Below are 20,991 nucleotides of genomic sequence, written 5' to 3' on the forward strand. Positions count from 1 at the left end.
TGCACGATCTACGTATACCGTGGGAGACCGAGTTTTAAAATTCTCGACCATCCCGCGACGCCGTTTCGCGAGGTTTTAAAACATTGCGATATCACTCGGCAGAAGGGGTTGCGAGAGAAACCGACGGTGGTTGGGAAAAAGAAGATGGCGGAAGAGGGTAGAGAGCAGGTTTAACAGCGCAGTTCCAACCGTGCTAACGGGTCGAAACGGGCCAAGAAAAAACCGGGGTAACATCAACCCCCTACCCCTACACGGCCATTACAATGAAATATATACAACGGCCCGAAGAGCTTTAACCCTTTATTTCCCAGCAGTACCATCCTCGAAATTTTTGCATCGCTGTACGTCCGGCCGCTGCAGTGCCTGGGTCACGCGTGACCCGGCATGGGACCTTCACCTCGTTTAGAATAAAATTGCATGAACAGTGCAACATCAAACTAATTTCGTTAACCGGACGAAAACTGCATACTCTAATTTCGCCGCAGTGTGTATATTTTGTTTTATAAAAATTAGGCAACTGAATTTATATTTCTCGCAATTTTTATAAAAATATATGCTCGTGCGATAAAATTTAGTCCAGTGGAAGAAGCTTTTTAATTTCAATAATTATAAAATAAAAATTGCGAGAACAGGAATTTTGCTTGGTACCCCAAGTCGATCGCAAGGAAACTTAATTTTTCATGAGCAGCGCGTCTCACACACGACCGACCAGAACGTGTTAATTACACCGACGGGCTGACAAGATTGCCTCGGAAGGCAACGATATTACAGGCAAACCGAATAGTCAGGGTCGCTCGGTCAAAGGGCATCGATTATAAGGCGAAACTGCAGCGAAATTAGCTCTCCGTCGATACGCATTGTTCCGAGGTATCGATAGCCGGTCTCGCGAATCCTGACCGGCTGTCATCTCGCAAATTGTGCTGACGCGTGGCCGATCTCGAGTCAAGGAACTGTTTCGACATCGTCCGATGACGGATCCACTGTTGTCCAGTGTTTGTTGACGCGCGAGCGTTATTGGCGGGACACGTTGCTTGTTAGCAGTGCCATAGCATGTATCGATTCAACGGCAGGGCTCGAAATGACGATCGGCATCGATCCGGCACGCCTCCGAGCTATCCAGCTGCAATTTGCGGGCAATTGCACACGCCTACAATATTTAGTCGCAAATCCGACGAACGAGACGAAACATCGATCGTCTGTGACGCCGAATCCCTTGATTGATCCTGCGGCATCGGCTCTTGTTTGCGCGGGTCACGAGTGACCCGGGAACAGATTCTTAACGCTAGGTTTACGGGGCACCAAATGTTCTACATTACTTTCTACAAATAATGAAAATGCATCTATCAACATTTTTAGCCATTTACAACATTTACCCACAGAGATAAATTTGTGGCATAATTTCTTGTTCGTGCAACTTTACAATTTCGATAATTGTTCATTAGAGACTCTAGAACCCCTGATTTTGACGGGTCCCGTTAATCTTGTGTTAAAATGCTGTTTTTTGGGTAGTTTGTGTAAAATTTTCTTATAGAAATATTTTTCTTGTAGAAGTCTGCTCAATTTTCTGTAATAAATAAGCAAGGTAGGCAAAGTAAGAATTGTCCAGATCGGGGACATAAACAAACATCAGCAAACATGAGCAAACTTGAGCAAACTTGAGCAAACTTGAGCAAACTTGAACGAACTTTAGCCAACCTGAGCAAACTTGAGCAAACTTTGGCAAGCTTGAGCAAACTTGAGCAAACTTTAACAAACTTTAGTAAACCTGAGCAAACTTGAACAAACTTTGGCAAACTTTTGGCAAACTTTAGCAAACTTTAGCAAACTTTAGCAAATAGTTACATGAAAGTGCATTTCCCCTTTTAATAGTTTTACTAAGTTGAGAATAATATGCCAACGTCATTTCTACGATGCAAAATAAAAATAAAAATAAAAATAGAAATGAAAATGTATAAAATTCAGTAGGCTATTAAATGGCGATTTTGTCGCCCCGTTAATGGCACAAAAATTAGTTTTTCTCAAAGACATCTGTTAATTAGGCTATCGAGTTATTCGCGGTTAATCCAGCTCCGAGGGAACCGGGGGGGGGGGCTTTAAGTAGGATTCGCAGGGACGCCGGAAGTTTCGTTTACGATCGCGGGTAACTTCCGGGGAAGCGCCATAAATTCGCGTTATCGAAAGTTCCGTAGCAGAACGCGAGAAAAGGGACGATAAAAAGACGAGCGAACTCGCGCCGGTGTTATAACTATCCTGCCCGGGAGAGAGAGAGAGAGAGAGAGAGAGAGAGAGAGAGAGAGAGAGAGAGAGAGAGAGAGAGAGAGAGAGAGAGAGAGAGAGAGAGAGAGAGAGAGAGAGAGAGAGAGAGAGAGAGAGAGAGAGAGAGAGAGAGAGAGAGAGAGAGAGAGAGAGAGAGACAGAGAAAGAGAGAAAGAGAGAGAAAAACGTGTGTTAGCAGTGAATGAGAATCGACGACTCTCTGCGAGAACGAAGGATGCAGTGGTGCAACGGGGATGCAGTCAAGAGTGCAGCCCGGGGGGGGGGGTGCAAACGGAGGCCGTTTCGGTGTAACCCTCGGACAATGAAGAGAACTCTAATTAGCCTGCAGTTCGATGGTCCTCGAAACTCACCTCGTCCCGGTCGAGTCTTAATAGTTTGCAACAATAAATTTCTCGAATTACCGCGGGGAAATTGCCCGGGCCCCACCACAGCCTCGCTTTCGTGTCGGCTTCCACCGCGAAAATAATGACAGTCGAGTCCCGCTAACGACTGGCAATTCGTTCCTCCATTCCTGTTGACTGTTTTTGTCTTTGAAAAACAATACGTCTTATCTATTCGGATCAGAATATTTTCGAGATCTAAATATGTTATGTTTAATCAGATGTGTAGCAATTACAGTGAATTCCCGATATAAGTCACTGCGAGCCTCGCGTTTAAAGGTCACTGGGACTACCCACACCACCACGGATAACGACTTTTACATTTCCAGCGTGCACCGTGTATTTCGAATGCAACGTTCGGTGACGACCACAGATTTCGTCTAAATGTCACTCGACAGAACCGCGCAAGTGACTTATAACGAGATTTCACTGCATCAACGAGCAATTGAGCAATCATCAACGAGCCCAATTATCCAGCTTGGTATTGTAAATATTGTGCACCTTCTATTGAAAAAACAACCCCCCCAAAAGAAACGATTAAATCGCCTTTCAGAGGGTGGCTTATCGTGACTAAAATTACCATCGCTGTTATATAAATTTTTTAAAAATCCCCCGCTGTAAATATTTAAATTACTGTCGAACAACTTTTTAAAAATCCCCTGCCGGCAATCGTGAATATTTAAATTCCCAATGGTGGTCGATAAATGTTTAAAAAATCCCCCCAGCTGTAGGCCATAAACTTTTAAAATCTATCAAATAGACACATGAGTCACATGAGTCTCTAGTCTCTAGTCACATGAGTTTGAAGAAAGTTCTGCGGTCTTGCAAAAGTGTTGAAAATTGTGAAAAAGGTTTCACACACCACGGCGAGCGTATTTTTGGAGGTGTTCTCGATCTCGGTTACCTGCATAGGTGAGACTAACTGCACCGCGGGCGCACCTAAGCTCGTGTAGCTGCGGCAGTAAAAAAAAACGGCAAGAGTCGCCGCAATTTCCGACGCGAATCTTAGTGCCTGCAAATGTCCTGAGCACGACACACGGCGGCGACGTTGCGCGTCCCAATTTAACCGCAGGCAGTCCCGTGCCAGGACGAGGCTGCGCCTCGCATAACTTACGTATGCACTGCTCGCGAATCCGTCGCACGGAAAATCAGCGAAATTGCAGAAAACTGTTACGTATACTGTCTTCCTCGCGCAACGATCTGGACGAGGTTTGTTCAACGAAAAAATCAAATTTCAAACCACTCGCAATTTTCATCGCCACTTTTCCATCACTTCAGACCTCGCACAACTCTCGAAAATAACTTTTCATTATTAAACTGCGGAAATGATATTCTTCGATTCTTTGAACCTTCCCACTGTTCGAAATTATACGCACCCAATTTTCACGAATTTCAACACGGAATAAAATTAAACGAATTTTCACATGAAATAGTATTCAGTGAATGTCAACGCGAACATAAAATCCACTATCTTTACGTTCCACTCGATTTTTAAACACTGTAAAAATATTCCCAGTCCCGGTCAAGATCGTACAAAGATTATTCATCGCAAGGGATCGTAAAATTCCTAAAACATTTGCACCGTTTTGCATGTTATCTGTCGGCGTTTATCGCGATCGCATAAATCAGTGGTCCACGGTAATTAGCATTGTGTTCCACTTGATTTTGTCAACGGTGTAAAATCTTTGCACGATCGCAGTTAAGATCGCGCGGAGATCGTTCGCGCCACGGTGTGAAGATTTTATCGGGATTTCATGCGGCGCGACTGCACACGATGAGTGCGGGGAAGCGATCGCTGCAACGATCAGCATAAAAAATACACCGTGTTCGAAACGTACGGTGGAGCGTTCGCTCGGGAACGATGGAAAGCTAATTTCTACTCGGTCGGGGTAGATTATCGAATTTGCGGTACGCCGGCGTGACGTGTATCGGTGTACAAGCTCGCGGTAGTCGGATTCCACTCGTAAACCAACGGCCGTCGAACAACGCCCCCGCAACGAAACAACGAGCGGACCAACTTTCTCGCTTAATCAGAACGAATAGTTTCGCGAGCCCGGGGCCCGCAGAACAACAGACGACAGGTTCGTTAAACTTTTCCGGCGGGAACGAGCGCCGCTTAAGAGCACTCGGTCTCCGCTCCAGCGAAAAGAAGTTCTTTAAGGAATTCCGCCTATCAAACATTCGAACAAAGTCCCCTGGCAAACCTTTCCCCGCATCGAGAACACTTCCGGAAACGCGTCAACCAGCTCGTCACGCTTTCCGAGCATTTCTAACCCTCGAACAATCGAATAACAACTCCTACGAATTTTTGTCTGTCAAACGTTCAAATAAAAATTCCCACCAATTTTCCTTGTACCTGAAGAACACCCTGGGGAACTTGTCTGAACAGTTTTCTCGGTTCATGAAACTGTAGAATTTTTATTTATGGAACAGTCGAACAAAAATTAGTGAATAGTTTGGCTCGAAGTTAAATGAAATAGAGTACAAAGACAGTGAAAATGAGACCACCCTTAGAAAAGGGTGTACTGAAATATGTTTGTAAAAATGTTTAATAATTGAACAGCTGGCGATAAGTTTGTGAGACTGTTGCAAAATGTAGATGGCACTTTGGGAACGTATAGTGAAATTCTTGGCCCAAAAAAATTCCTCCGCCGAGGCACAAGTTGCACTTTCGGCGCGACAAAGGCGAAATCAATTCTCTTTTAAAATTGCAGAATGACGTTCTCCAATTTCAGAAAGATTACGGAATTTGCTGTCACGTGGAAGATTCTCTACGTGCTTCGCATCCGTTTGAGCTACACAGGGCCGACCATAACGTAATTACAAACTCGAAACACGCTCCCTACCTCCCCCGCGCTGTGTCATCAGATTGCCGGCGTTCTCTACCAACTGCGATTTGTTAGTTAATGGAACGACTGTAAGGCAAAGCGCGAGCGACCTTGCACCCGCGCCCGGTGCATCTATTTTAAGAAACTCGAGTCGATCGACTTCATAAAAGCCGGGGGAAGCCGAAGAACTCGTGCGGCATAGTCTTTTCATCGTGTCAGACGCGACGGTAGACTTAAATCGCCCCTTTAATTCTCTATCGAATCGAGAGATCGCCAGGATTGCCGTCCTTGAACTCCGGAGAGGCCACCGATTCGGAAGGAATTATGACTGAACAATTAACAATAAAATTCTGCGAAATCTTCATGGTCATCGTTGGTGTAACTAGATTCTTATATTACTGCTAAAGGAGCGGTACAATTTACTTTCAAAATTCAATAACTCGGCCAAAAAAAATCGTAGATCAAGTTTCAAGGTGTCATTGTGAAGGGGAAGCTTTGTTCTTCAAGTCTGCGGTGGATTCAATCACCCAAAAAATTTGTCAACATTCTCGGAGACGTTTTTTCGAGCCCTGATACTGTGCTTCAAATGGTTGTAAAGGTAGCGGTATAATTAACTTTCAAAATTCAATAACTCGGCCAAAAAAAATCGTAGATCAAGTTTTGAGGTGTCATTGTGAAGGGGAAGCTTTGTTCTTCGAGTCCGTGGAGGACTCAACCCGGAAAAAAATTTTGCAACTCTTCTAAAAATTGTTATTCAGACATTTCAATTTGCAGCATTCTCGAGAAGAAGTAGGTCTTCGATTTCCCACTCGCAGCATCGCTCAAAAACATCCTAATCAAAATAGAACAACTGTATGCGAAAATAGAAGTTTGCAGCTTTAAAATCAGACCAATTTTACTACTGTATAATTTTTCCCGACTAAATTACAGCAGATTAAACGTAAGAAATTGTTCGAAAATTGATTGGTCGTTGAACTAATTTTTGGGGGCTCCCAGGTTGAAAATTGAAAGTAAACTGTTACGAAACTGCACGGACTATTGTGTTGCGGTTGAAAGCGTGCCGACTCGTCTTGGCCACCGGAAGCCTTAGAGACAACGCCGGAATTTACGTAAGAAGAACGAAAGGGGTTTGCAAACTTGATTAATCCGGGCTGTTTAATGGGTCAAGTTCGTCGCCGGTAAGCCGCGACGCGTTACACGTCATTCCCTCCCCAATCGCGTGGAATATCAGCTCGAACACTACCCTAACGTTCTAATGAAACGAAAACACCGGTTCGATGGCGATTCCGCCGGCGCGATTGTTGCTTTGTTTTCGTTTGTGATCGCGTCGGCTGTCTTCGAGTTCTAGGCGTTATTAACTGAAATGAGGTTTCGCGATCAATCGTTTCATAAAGTTCCAACCGTTTCCCCCACTCTGCTCGACCTAAAAGAATCATTATAGCCCCGGCACACTGTCCGAACAGTTCATACATTTCTCCCAATGGCGTTCTTTGTCTAAATGTATGCATTAATTCTCGTTGTACTACGTGGTGTTTGTTCGCAAAAATTGATACACTTTAGGAGGACATTGTTTGTCTGGATTTAGGTATTAATTCTTGTATTATTCTGACGTATTTTGCCGGGTTTAACGCTAGGTTTACGGGTCTACTTACTATCTTACGGGTACACTAGGTCAAAATGACGGGTTCTAATATTTTGAATTTACGATTATTGAGATTGCGAAGATCCATCTACGTGGAATTACTCAACAAACTTACTTCCTTGGGTATATATTATTTAAAAAATGGCTGAAAACTTGCATAGACACATTCTTCTTATTTTTATAAAGTAATGTAAAATACTCTCTGTAAATTAGCTCTCGTGCCAATACGATACGTGGAATTGAATCACGAATTTGTGGAAATTTTTCTATCGTTTCCCCGGCATTGAACACGCGTATTGAAACCTGTACCTTTCGCTTCCCTTTACAATTCTCCGTGGCTCGAGCTCGACAAAACCGAGGGACCTAAACGAAAAGCAACAGATCCGCCAAGGGAACGGCGAAACGGGCGATAAACAAGATGTTCTCGGGGAAAGGGACGGCCGGGAGGATCGAAGGGGATGGCAGGGAGCCCGAAGGAAATTGGCGAAACAAATCCCCGGTTGGCATCGTGTCTGATCCCTCAAGACGGATTGAACGAGAGTGAGAGAGATAGAGAGAGAGAGAGAGAGGGGGAAAAAAGGGTATCCGTTTGAAACCCGTGCAAGGATCAGCAGCAATAAGATAAAGGGACCCGGAAGGGGGGAAAAAATTCTGGCGCCAAGTGTTTCGCTGGGAACAAAGCCCGGGTTGACTTTTGACTCTCTGGCAAGCTTCTCGGTTCTCGACGAAAAACGTGCTACACGGATCCGTGGCGTTCTTCCTGTTCGCCGCCGAAAAAAGATCAGCAGAGAGAGAGAGAGAGAGAGAGAGAGAGACAGGAAAAGCATTTTTTCGCAAAACGTTGAAAGAGAAATATTTCACGCGACAACGAGGATGTTTATCCATCTCCACGGGCTACTCCGGGAAAGCGGACGTTTTCATTCTCGTTTATTTGAACAGCGCAGGCAACTTTCTCGTTGCGTCGAAACTGGCATTTTTTTCTTGTTTTTTGGTTTTCTACCGCCTCTGTTTCTCTAGATACAGTGCGAGGGGCGCGTTATAAGGTCACCGTTTATTTTTCCAAGCGGAACAGTGTCGATGGAACCGCGAGTATCCTCGGGCGACGTTCGAATTTCCCGCCGACGGAGCGACGCGCGCGATTTGAATCGAATGACGCGCGCGTAGAAGTGAGCAGAGCGAACGATGAATTATTAAACGACTGTCGCCGGTGACGAGCTTTGAGAACGCCGCGTGTATTTAGGAAGATACCCTTGGACCTTTATTTCGGGCGACCTTGGGCTTCTTCTTATTCCGGCAATGCGGAAATTTTCATAGTGACGAGGAAACTGTCTCTGTCGATCGACTCGCGAATAAGTAGAGAGAAAGGGGAAGAAACGTTGGCGAGAAAAGTATAGTAGTACAGTTCTGCTTTTCGGTTAAATCTCAAGGTCAAAAATGTCAACCTCTTTTTTGGATCATGCTCTACTCGTCACGAGGATGAAAAGTGCAGAAGGAACCACGGGTCAAAACTGAACCGTTCTCTTAGAAAATTATGACAAAGTTAAACAAATTACTATCGAACTGATCTTATTCGTATTATATTTTCGATACATTTCACGCGCCGAAATCATTTCGATAATGAAAAACTACTCATAATTTTTTAAGGGAACGACAGAGTTTTGACCTGTGGTTCATTTTGCACTTTTCATCCCCGTGACGAGTAGAGTGCGACGCAACAAAAAAATCTCGTTGACCTTTCGACCTTGAGATTCAAGATCACAATTTCACGGCAGCTTTCTGCCATCAATTTTCAGCAAATTCAAGGTGTTCGGACAACAATGTCTAAATGGTCTTCTGAGCAGCGTTTCGGGGTGAATAGCTTTCGAGCGCAGAATTGGTAGACGATGCTCCCGCGATTAGGGGACGACAGCTGTTGCTCGAGGGGGAATTATTTAACCGCGTCGCGCGACAGAGCGGAAAAGCCGGCGCGCGCGTTCAAAGTCGAGCGGTTTTGCGAAAAGTCGGCCGCAAGTGATGAAAATCGTGTAACTCGGACGACGAACAGGATGGTTTCCGGGGCGTTGCACGCGAGAACAAAACGAGAGAGAGAGAGAGAGAGCAACGAGTATGCAACGTTTCGGCGGGCATAGTCGTTGCGCTGCCGGCAACTTTGTTCTTCAAGGCCTGCGCCAGCTCGCCGCGTGACGTATGCATCTTCCAGCGCGCTCTTTTAATCGCGTGTGACCTACATACACACACACTCGTCTCTTCTGTTTACCCGACCGGTCGGTCGGGGCAACAGGAAATGCCGGGATTTCGATAATTTCAACCCCTTTCCGCCTCTTCCACCCCCCACCCCCCTCGGAATCATCAGCATCCTGCGAGATTGCTCTAATTCGCCAAAGTACGTTTCCACCGTTGCCCCAAACGCAGCCACGGAAAGCTTTCGTTTATCTAGCCGGTAGACCGGAAAGTTCTGGCCGCCCGTCGATGGCCCGGCACCCATTCTCAGTACGCTTGTAGCCTAATCTCCGCTGCCTAATGCGATCCTAAATGCTGTCCTAAACGGAACGCCGCTTAACCGCCCGATGATCGATAGCAGAGCCGTTTCTTCGACACCAGTTGTTTTTTACGGCTCGACGTTGGTGTTCTTGGACCTCGGAGATTATGCGTTTTCATAGTGAAACTACCTTACACTAAACGCGATGTTTACGGCGAAGCCAAGATCGCGTTTATTCGGGTTTTCATGGAAACTTTAATTTACACACAGTAATATTCGGCCACTTTTAAAAGGACCGTCACTTTTTTAATATTGAACCGATTTGGATTTTTATTTTTTTGAGAAGTTGGAACAAAAAGGCTACAAGCACCCTAATTTTTGTAGAACCCCAATTTTAAGATAAATTTAGTGGACATTTTTATACACCGAGAAAAAGTTACAAATTCCAGGTTCGAAACTGGTTAGAATTTTTTTTTTGGAAATTTTCATTAACGTTTTCCTCGACCCGAGGAGAGAGTCGTTAAATTTTCATATTTGCGGGGGAATTGGTATGATGTTGGTAGCGTTTATCACGAATGCATAGAGATTTGCAGAGTCCAATTAACCGCAGCATGATCGCTAGAAAAAGCGAGTTAAAACTATTCCGCGAGAATGCAACACATTCGCCAAGCTAAAGAACGCTCTCGCCCCTTTCGAAACAATGCAGTTGTAGAAACGCAAGCTCTCCTCCTCTGCGCTTACAATTAGAAACGGTAGAGCTTTTATTGCTCCAACAATTTCGCGTGTTTCACACCTGCTTGCGTCTACGAGCGCCCTGTGTGAGTGTGCGTTGCACGAGTCTGCGAAAACAGCTCGAAATTAGTAGATGTGCGAATTAATTCTTGGCCCTCGAAATTAATCAAGCGTAATCGTACTTTAAATGCACCATAACATTGGAGATTAATCTAATCACTAATCACTTGTAAGTTTGGTAAATTAAATCCAGTTCGATTTTCAGTCGAATCAAATTAAATGCTCGAAACCCTAATTCTAACTTTAACCCTTTCTCTGACTCGAGCACACTATGAAATTTCTATTTCTCCATGACCGTGTCTCGCACGTTCATTCGAAGTATCGTGAATAAAGTATAATTGGTCAGATTAAACCGTGAAACGAGCATGAACATAAACTGAGAATTTCCGGCGCGACTAATATTGTTAAGGAACAAACGAGACTTCATTTTCATTCGCTGCTTCGTAGAATTAACGTTAAAACCCTTATTAACTGTTCACAATTTCCTTCGGAAAGATACCTAATTATCTTTCCCATTAAATTTTGAAATTAATTCTTCAGTTAATTAGACTGTCCACTTATCATTATACCACGGGCTTTATTTAAAAAAACAAAATTCAAAATTTAGATAGATACACTCTTGTTATTTTCATAATGCAAAATATTTACTTCTGGTGCTCAGTAAACCTAAGGTTAAAGAATAAAATAAAAAGGGGCCCCATTACTGTGGGGGTGCCAACTATTAATCATTTCTAAAGAAATTATTGAACTAAAAAATTATTAAACTACCCTTATGCTAGTCATTGTCATCCGTTTTTACCGTATTCACAAAACTTTCTCGCGAACTTTCTCTCGTATAATGGCAGAAGTGCGACTTACATCGTCGAGGCTCGGGGCTCCGGCAAACGGATTAAAAGATTAACGAATTAACGGGAATTAACAACAGTTTCAAGTTCGTTTTCAGTTGCGTAACGTCCTCCCCCACCCTTCCGTTCGGCAGCGAATGACGCAACTTTGCGTCAGCCGCCGGTATCGCTTCGGTAACGGGCAATCTCTTGCCAACGATATTTTTCGAGGCCGTGCACGATAGTCGTAAACAGAGGCCAGCTAAACATTAGCCGGCGGATAAACAATTAACTGCTCGTGATTAAGAGTAAACAGTCGCTATAATGTCACTTCGAATTTCGTCGCGCGTAATCTGTTTCGCAGCGGCAATTTGCCGTTTGTGCGCTCTCCATTGTTTCTGCGGGGTGTATTCGTTAACGGAGACAATCAATGTTAAGAGTTTTGCGCTGTGAACGGAATACGATAAAACTCTGATTAACTTTTCGAACGAGGAAACTTCTTTACGGATGCGTTGAAATTGTTCAATTCGGAACGGGGCTGATTATTTTCTACGTGATGCAACATGATTTCGCGAAACTATGCAATTTTATATTATAATTTTATAGTTTGTGGCTTCTAGAACGGGCCATATCTTTAGAAACTATATAATTATGAATTGAATATTAAATATTTTATTATGCTTTCCGAATTTCAAATTATTAAGACTGCAAATATTGTCTATCACAATTTTTGCACCGAGCTGGAGTAAATTGTAAATTTATTTTTTCATAAAAATATTTTGCAATTTTTTGGGAGCTTTTTCTACTTCACATACTCTGGATGCATCTGATATATTACTTTTTATAAAAAGAAAATATGCACAACGAAAAAGTGTACAGCAAGCTCGTATATTTCATCATACAGTGCAGTCTCATTTATCTCGTTCGTTTTGTTACAGAAAAAATGCTGAATCTTGCATTACAGCGAAGAATAATGTGTTACCGAGGAATATGAACACCATATTTATGGCATCGTAAATATTACTGTTCTTAGTTGCGACTTTGATTGGCGTAACGATGTCAGTTATTTCTGTAGGGTATGTAGAATTTAGAAAAATTATAATCAATGTCAATTATATAGTAATATATAATATACAGAGTGATTCTAAGTAACTAGGTTGGGTTACAGCAATTATTCCGTCGCAGACGAAAATAAACTGCAGAGAACAATCGCTCGGCAATCTCTGGAGGACAATTTTGCATTGTTCATCTACCTCCGGAGAACAATGTTGCAAAGTGCAATTGCACTTCTCATTTTAAATGGAGCTGGAATAATCTTTATACTATTCGATTCTTCGTCTCAGTTTGAACAAAAAATATTGGAATATTTAAAAAAAAATGTAATATTACAGGAAATATTTTTAATTTTATACCATGTCTACCAACGTCACTGTTATTAAACATAGAAAGTGGTGTAACGTTTACACGCAACGAAACCGTGTACTTCAATTTTCTCGGATATTAAAAACGCATAAATATGAAGTTCATATTCTGTTATTTACTGATCGATTGAAACACAAACTCGTCACACTTTGATCGTCACTGTAAATATTATAAAACATTTCTCCGAAACAAATTATTCATTCACCATTCGTGAATTCGACTTTTGTACGATTTCTTCGGTGTATGAATACTTTTATCTACCTCTGTATACACAGACTATAAATCTGGCTTGCCACAGCTACAGCAATAAATACAGATATGCGAGCACTGTCCATAAATCCAGTACGAAACCAAGAAAAAGAGTCTGCAAAAGGGGGAGCCAGAGTGCGCCACACAATAATTTCATCCCTTAACGGTCTCTGAAAAATATGGCTACGACTGGAGCGCAGATTGATTTGAAACGGTGGGAGTACGAGAACTAATAAATAAGTAAAATAAATTCCTGAGGGGTAGAGAATTCCTGAGGGATAGAACTCCTAAGGGATAGAATTCTTAGGGGATAGAAATTCTTAGGGGATAGAATTCCTAAAGGGTAGAATTCCTAAGGGGTAGAATTCCTAAAGGGTAGAATTCCTAAGGGGTAGAATTCCTAAGGGGTAGAATTCCTAAGGGGTAGAATTCCTAAGGGGTAGAGTTCCTAAGAGGTAGAAATCCTAAGGAATAGAATTCCTAGGGAATAAAATTCCAAAGGGATAGAACTCCTAAGGGATAGAATTCCTAGGGGATAGAACCCCGAAGGGATAGAATTCCTAAGGGGTAGAAAACCTAAGGGATAGGATTCCTAGGGAATAAAATTCCAAAGGGATAGAACTCCTAAGGGATAGAATTCCTAGAGGATAGAACCCCGAAGGGATAGAATTCCTAAGGGGTAGAATTCCTAAGGAGTAGAATTCCTAAGGGGTAGAGAATTCCTAGGGGTAGAGAATTCCTAGGGGATAGAATTCCTAAGGGATAGAATTCCTAAGGGACAGAATTCCTAAATTCAAAAAACCAGAGAAACGTCAATTCGGAAAAATCCACAGTCATGACTACACAGCCTTTCTCGACTGCCACAAGTAGTACAGCTCGATGAAAGCGCAGGAGCGACTGGCGGTCAGTTAGCCCCTTTAATTGGCGGTGTATGAAGCCCGCATCGCTACAAATCATTGGTCTACCGTCGAGGGAGCCCTAAAGGGAGAGAAAGGGGAGGAGATCGAAAAAGATAGAGGGAGGAAAGCCAGTAAAAGCGCGATTAACTTCGGCTCGGCATTCAATTATCCGCGGCTCGTTAACGGGGCCATCAAAAACGCGGCGAGCAACAGATTGCGATATCCCCCCCGGAGGAAACGGCATGAAAAGACGTGGGGAGGGGGGGGGGGGAGACACACGGTCCCCTCGCTCTCCTCATTTTCCACCCTTTACAGCCCCTCCTTTTCCAGCCCTTTACACCCCCGCACGACGTAAAATCTCCTCCGGGCGATCTTTCCTCTCGCAGAAAGGAGGGATTAGTCAAAGGCGGAGCTCGCTCGCTCGCGAACGAAATTTTCAAGAGCGATCTTTTGATCCACGGCCGGGTGCTCCACGCTTCCGAGGACACGACCGACTGTGATTTAGGTCGTCGAAGGGACCGAGACGGCGAAATGAAAGCAGGCTAACTTCGTCGTCGGAATGGAAAACCGACCGTCGAACGATCCGCCGCGGATCGTGCGTCTCCGAGTCTGCGAATTCATTCCGCCATTTTCTGAAAAGAAAACGCTCGCGAGAAAGACGGCTCAGATCCCTTTAACGCGGGCGATTAAATCTTGTCCGTGATTGGTTGCTGCGAATTTCGTTGGTATTCGAACTGTATTTTGTGGTATAATAGGAGCCCTACACGATCTATGTCACAGCACGGGCCCGAGGATCGGGCTTGGATCGAGACTTTACTGTACATACACGTCTGCAACCTAATTATGGTTATTCCCCTAACATGATTCTCAACAATTCCAAATTGTTGCAAGCTTGCAATATTTACGACTGCTTTCGAAGATTTATCAACGCATAAATATATAATTGGCGTAAACTTGAACTTCGTTAAAATATTTTCAGCAGACGGTAGAAGGATTTCTGCAGAAATGTAGTTAATGAATTGGATCGACGAATTACGGGTTAGATTACGGGTTTCGGAGCCGTTCGAATTAATTCTTCATTTCATGACGTTTTCGAAAGGTGTTTCCAGGGATATTACCGATAATTTTGAGCCGATTATTCGCCCGAGTCCGAAATCCCATCGAGATCTCATTGAAACAAATTCCCGCAGTTATTTCCCGCGTTTATTTTCGACTCGGATTAATTCAAGCCGTGAGGATATATCCCCACGGTGTAAAATGCTGGTCCATCGATCGCTTTAATTGCAGCGAACCTGTCCGCGTTCCGTTAACAATACTGGCCAATATTTTTTTTTCGGTCTCGGACGGACGAAATCGAATACTTTCGGAAAATTGCCGGAAAACAGTCCCGGCCGATACGCTCTGGGAAATCCGGCGAAATATTTTTACCGCTAAATTCTCCGACGTTTCATTCCCGACGCATACCATAATCATACGTACCACTCTAGGAGCATGAACGAACGAAATTGAAAATCAAGATGTAGTCTATTTTCGAAGGATCTAATTCTGAATTATTTTCCACAATTTTCAATATTTATCTCCGTTCTCTATTCCTGTTCTTGGCAGAATTTTCAATTTCATTACAATCGGCCAAAATTACAAATATTCACAATATTCGGGCTGCCATAAACTTTTGGCTGCCAATTTATTACAGACCTGTCCAAATGTCGTGATACAAGTCTGCATACTTTTTTACCGTTCGCAATACTTGTCTCCCTCGATTTGTTTCTGCGAGAATTGCAATGGAAGGAAAATAAATTCCCGTTTTATTATGATCGCGCCGGATTTATGCGACTCTCGACCGATATATCGCAGCTTCGGCGACGTAAATTCCGTCAGGTTAATCGAGGGGAAAAAAAACGATTTTGTACTCACTGTGAAGATGATCGTCGATCCTCGCCTGAAGCATGTTGAAGCTCGAGCTCGGCTGATAGGGCTGCTGATCGCGAATACCGCCGCACGCGAACTGATAAAAGTCCTTGCAAGGATCCACCCCCTTCTTCATGAACGCCACCATCCGCTTCGAGGCTTCCTCGCAAGCTTTCGACTCGCAAACACCCTCCGGTCCGTCCCGCTCCCTGATGCACGCCTCGTCCTGGAAAATTCAAAGTCGTTATCCTGCCGCCATTCTTCGGGGACCCTTTACCGTGGCGAATCGAATCCCGACTCCCTAATTGCGTTCCTACTCCTCGAAAATATCTTACCGCCCTTCCACTTCACCCTCACACTCCTATCTTTCTCCTGCAACCCTTTATTCGTAATACTCAAACGTCCACTTTAATTTCTATTTTTAATTTTAATTTCTCTACTTTCTTGAAACACAATAGGGTTCTCATCACTTAAAATATTTTGTCATCCCTTTCCTACTTCATCCTCTCTTTTTCCCTCTATTTTTCTTAACCCCCTGCAGTACAATTTTTGTTTATTTAATACACTCACACTCTTTCCCTCCATTTTTCTCCTGCAACCCTTTATTCGTAATACTCAAACGTCCACTTTAATTTCTATTTTTAATTTTAATTTTAATTTCTCTATTTTCTAGAAACACAATATGGTTCTGATCACTCAAAATATTTTCTCATCCCTTCCCTTCTTCGTCCTCTCTTTTCCTCTCTATTTTTCTTAACCCCCTGCAGTACAATTTTTGTTTATTTAAAACACTCACACTCTTTCCCTCCATTTTTCTCCTGCGTCCCCTTATTCGTAATACTCAAATGTCTACTTTAATTTCTATTTTTAATTTTTATTTTAATTTCTCTATTTTCTAGAAACATAATCGGGTTCTGATCACTCGAAATATTTTCTCATCCCTTTCCTCCTTCATCCTCTCTTTTTCTTAACCCCCTGCAGTACAATTTTTGTTTATTTAAAACACTCACACTCTTTCCCTCCATTTTTCTACTGCGTCCCCTTATTCGTAATACTCAAATGTCTACTTTAATTTTAATTTTTAATTTTGATTTTAGTTTCTCTAATTTCTTGAAACACTTTATGGGGGAATAACTCTCGATTAATCGGGTTCTGGACACTCAAAATATTTTCTCATCCCTTTCCTTCTTCGTCCTCTCTTTTCCTCTCTATTTTTCTTAACCCCCGCGGTGCAATTTTCTTTTTAACTAATTATTCTTCAGATTCAGACATTTGAAAGAGCTCGCCACTCTCCTGAGATTCAATCAGACTCATTTCCGAAGGGAGCATCAGCAAAAATTCGTTCTTTTCGAAATTTCTCAAGATATGACAGCTCGCAGTTCGAAAGCTAACTGGGGAAACGTTTCCCAGGCGGCTTCTTTGGCGGAACGAGGTCCCCATTTTCCCGATAACAAATGCATTTGCCCGACGAGCCCATTCAAAGCGTCCCATTCCGCGTTTTCTTTCAGTGATTCGTCTTCGTGCGACGCCACAGTTCGCTCCGAGTCCCGACTTTTGAACCGACCGAAGAAACGAATGTTTTTCCCGCGGTTCATTCAATTCGGCCGAAAGGAGTTAGAGGTCGCGGTTCACCCCCCCCCCCCCCTCCCTCTGTTCCGGTTTAATGCGACGACATGTCCTTTCTTCGGTTACCGAAAACCGCGTGTCTTTGCTGAACGAGACGAATGGGGCGAGTCGAGCGAACTCCTTCCAAGATAAATAACCGAAAAAATTGCAGAGAAACGTCGGAAGAGTCCTGATCGTCGATCGAAGAAAAATTATTAGCTTATTATTGCCAAAAGTGCCGTTTTCCGAATTTTACCTTGGTTTATTTTTACTATTTCAATTCTTTGAGAGTTGTGTTAATTTTTAACTGTTCTAACCCTTTAACTGTTGCGCTATTTTTTACGCGAAATGAACATCGACCTATTGCTTCATCTTTTGACTGTTTTAATGGTTGAACTTCGGCTTGGCAATCCAGAAATTTTTAACTGTTTATTATGTAACCCTGTACATCCTGACGAGAGAATGCCAAAAATCGAAGTTTCGGGCCGAGGAATTCGCTGGTTCGAAAGTTATGCGCGTTCGAAGTTGAGCAGGATCATATAGTAAAAGGTTAAAATTTTCTGGGTTGCTGGGTTCAATTGTCCGACTGTGGCATCAATTTTTACGATGTCATAAACATCGACTTGTTCACTTAATTTTCTGACGACTTTCGCATTATTTTGCGCACGAGGAGGACATTTTCGTTGCTAGTTTCGGCAGAATATTTCAAAAACCGAGCCTGTAAAGTGCCGAACAGTGGGATTAAATAATTTCTCAATTTGATCGATCATCTACGGAGTCCACAGCACTTTGTGACGTGGATCCAGGATCGTTGATCTCGTCAAAGGAAAATTCTCCGTCTGTCACAGGAGATCCGAAGCTGTCGATCGCGTGCAGGGCGCATAGCGTGCGTTTTCTTTTTTTCTCCCTTTTCGACAGTGACAAACGATCCGCTCAGAAGCCGAAGAGGCTTGGTGGATAAGTGAAATTAATTCCGACGTCATCTTCTCTCCTTCTCTTATCGGTATTAAATTCTCCCGGTGCTGATGGAAACAGCTCGCCGGGAAAGAGAGCGCGCTGCAGAGAAATAGATATCTATCCTCGAAGCGCCGAGTAAAATAGATGACAGCCAATGCCGGGGAACTAGTTTCATGGAGTTCCGCCAGATAAGCTTCCACCCAGTTACATTAAACTGGAAAGATCGGCTCGGAGAGAAGTTCAACTTTCGGATCGCGATGCCTCCTTGCACAATAACGACCGAGATTCGCCCTTCCGAGCACGAAAATCGGTCATTTCGGATGGACCGCTAAACTGCGGATTTTACGCAGTTCCGACAAAAACAAATTCGCAATGCAACGTACAAAATTGCGAGGACAGACGACTTGAATCGTTGTCCTCGACTAATTAACCCTTTGCACTCTCGGCGCTAGTTTCAATCGAAAACTAAATTTTTCTTCCGTCTTAGAATATTTTCATTTTATTCATACGAAACTGATCTGACTTCTACGTGTAATATTTAAACGTTTAGTAATCTGTTGGATTGAAATTTTGTAATGTAACAAATATTTTGTAATATTTTTTGTCGTTTCTTTGAAATAATGCCACAACGATTTCTGGTGGTGCTTCAGAGTCACCACTCGAGTGCAAAGGGTTACAATTATTTACCCCTCGGACTCCAGCGAATTCTAGCCCTATGTCGGAGTCATTTCTGACCCACGCCGATATTTCCCACAGTTTTATTTCGATACAAGGCGATGCCTCGGGACCGGCTGTCGTCGTATTTCGGATGAAGAAGAATTATTTTCTTATTTCGAAATAAAACTCGCAAATTCTGGCACAATGTCGGATATTTCCTACAGTTTTCTTTCGATGCAAGGCGATGCCTCGGGACCGGCTGTCATCGTATTTCGGATGAAGAAGAATTATTTTCTTATTTCGGAATAAAACTCGCGAATGACATACGGAGGGTTAACTTCTCTTTCATGAGATTGACTTATACAATTTTTATTTTGCATAAATGGTCCTTCCCGAGGAAACCGAGTCAGAACGTTGGCGCGTGTCGTGAATCAGCCTGTAGGGCAGGATAAATCCGCTCGTCGATCCCGAGGCGTTCCGGAGGCTGTGAATCCGAGCGCATTCCCCCGGCTGACATGGAAATCCGTCCTGAGGGAAGAAGCTAGGTCGAAGATTCGATTTCCAAGGGTCTCGCGGTCGTTCCAGGCGAATGCTTGATCGGGATCGACGCCGCGAAGGAACTTCCATTAACGCACACCGTGCGAACGTTAGGCGAGTTTCGCGAGTTCGTCGCATAGCGTGCGAGCCGAGAACTAATTGAACCGAGCAACCACCCCGCGCGTCTAACCGGAATTGCAAAAAAAAGCAGTATAATGAAAAATGATCGAGGTCGAAATTCGACGATCTACAAAGTTGGATCGATAGTGAATGCGATGTGGGAAAGAGCGAATAGACGTCACAGAACGATTCTTACGCGCTCGCTATCCGGAGAGTGGTCGATCGAATCTCGACGTCGCAGTAAATCACATTTTGTTTTCAATAGCGAAACGAAATCGTATGGCAAAGCTGGAACTTCTGATCAAAGGCCATAAATCCCTGTCGAGAGAGAGAGAGAAACGCTCGAAAGCCCCTAAACGAGTCCGCGGCGAATCGTTCTGATTGGAGGACCACCCCCGCCGCGATTTCGGTGGCTCGTAAACATGGAACCGTGTTATCGCCGGGTTTATCGGTTATCGAGGCGCCTGAAGGGCGTTCATGCACGACCTTGATGCCCGACGAAACACCCTATCGCGTTGTTCGCGATTCCGATTCGACACCCCCTTAATTTCTGTTTCAAGGGGTTCCACACGCTTGCAAATACGCCCAACCCTTTTTCCACGTCAAAAGGGATATATACAGGGTGGTTGGTAACTGGTGGTACAAGCGGAAAGGGGGGTGATTCTACGGGAAAAAAGAAGTCGAAAATATAGAATAAAAATTATTCGTTTCAGGTTTTGTTTTCGAGAAAATCGAATTTAAAGACCCGTCGGGTTCGCGTGCTTTAGTATGCGCGGGAAGTAGAATTGGTAGGTCATGATCAGACGCAGCAGACAATTCCTATCGAATAACACGCGCATTGGCTGCATTTTCAAACTCGATGTTCTCGAAAACGAAGCTTCGCGTGAAAACATTTTATTCTATATTTTCGACTTCTTTTTCCGCGTAGAATCACCCCCTTTCCGCTTGTACCACCAGTTACCGACCACCCTGTATAATGTGAAGAACGATTTTACAAGGCGCAAACACCAGAAGAGAATCGCGGAGCGTCAGAGACACGAAAAAAAGTAGGGAGAAAGAAAATCTGCAACGTGAAGAACGATTTCGAAAGCACCAGAGGACAATGGCGAAACATTCGAATAGGGGACAAAGGCTGAAAGAAGAACGTTAGAAGGGAGATCGATCAGGCGTTTAGAACAAAAGTCGTATCTTCGACGACCATGAAAGTTCGAAGACTATGTACGGCGGCGACCTCGCCTTTCTTCGGCGGGGACATGTAATGGGAATTATACGGAACGGTGTAACATCAATTTTCGAAGTTTCCCGCCGATAGTTTTCCGCCGGGCGTAAAAGTGCATCCCCGTTACAGAGAATTGAATTACACCGGCGTGTTTTCAATTTATATTCCGAGCACGGCCTACCGCTCTATCTAAATC

The 20,991-nt window shown here is 43.5% G+C and overlaps 4 protein-coding genes across 8 annotated transcripts in view; 2 read left to right on the top strand and 2 right to left on the bottom strand.

Annotated features, from left to right (window-relative positions):
- Stl (ADAMTS metallopeptidase stall) overlaps positions 1 to 20,991 on the bottom strand; it is a 313,677-nt gene that overhangs the window by 189,383 nt on the left and 103,303 nt on the right. The gene's annotated exons all lie outside the window — the stretch shown is intronic.
- LOC143361460 (dnaJ protein homolog 1) overlaps positions 1 to 20,991 on the top strand; it is a 253,582-nt gene that overhangs the window by 134,844 nt on the left and 97,747 nt on the right. The gene's annotated exons all lie outside the window — the stretch shown is intronic.
- The window catches only part of LOC143361456 (neprilysin-1), a 142,825-nt gene that overhangs the window by 104,434 nt on the left and 17,400 nt on the right, over positions 1 to 20,991 (bottom strand). For all 5 annotated transcript variants that reach the window (XM_076800862.1, XM_076800863.1, XM_076800861.1 and 2 more), the window contains exon 4: positions 15,707 to 15,926. In XM_076800862.1, the coding sequence (XP_076656977.1) occupies positions 15,707 to 15,926 (220 nt within the window). The remainder of the gene's footprint in view (positions 1 to 15,706; positions 15,927 to 20,991) is intronic.
- The window catches only part of Psr (bifunctional arginine demethylase and lysyl-hydroxylase PSR), a 175,134-nt gene that overhangs the window by 34,549 nt on the left and 119,594 nt on the right, over positions 1 to 20,991 (top strand). The gene's annotated exons all lie outside the window — the stretch shown is intronic.

The sequence above is a fragment of the Halictus rubicundus genome, chromosome 15, assembly GCF_050948215.1.
Source record: "Halictus rubicundus isolate RS-2024b chromosome 15, iyHalRubi1_principal, whole genome shotgun sequence".
Taxonomy (NCBI): Eukaryota; Metazoa; Arthropoda; class Insecta; order Hymenoptera; family Halictidae; genus Halictus; species Halictus rubicundus.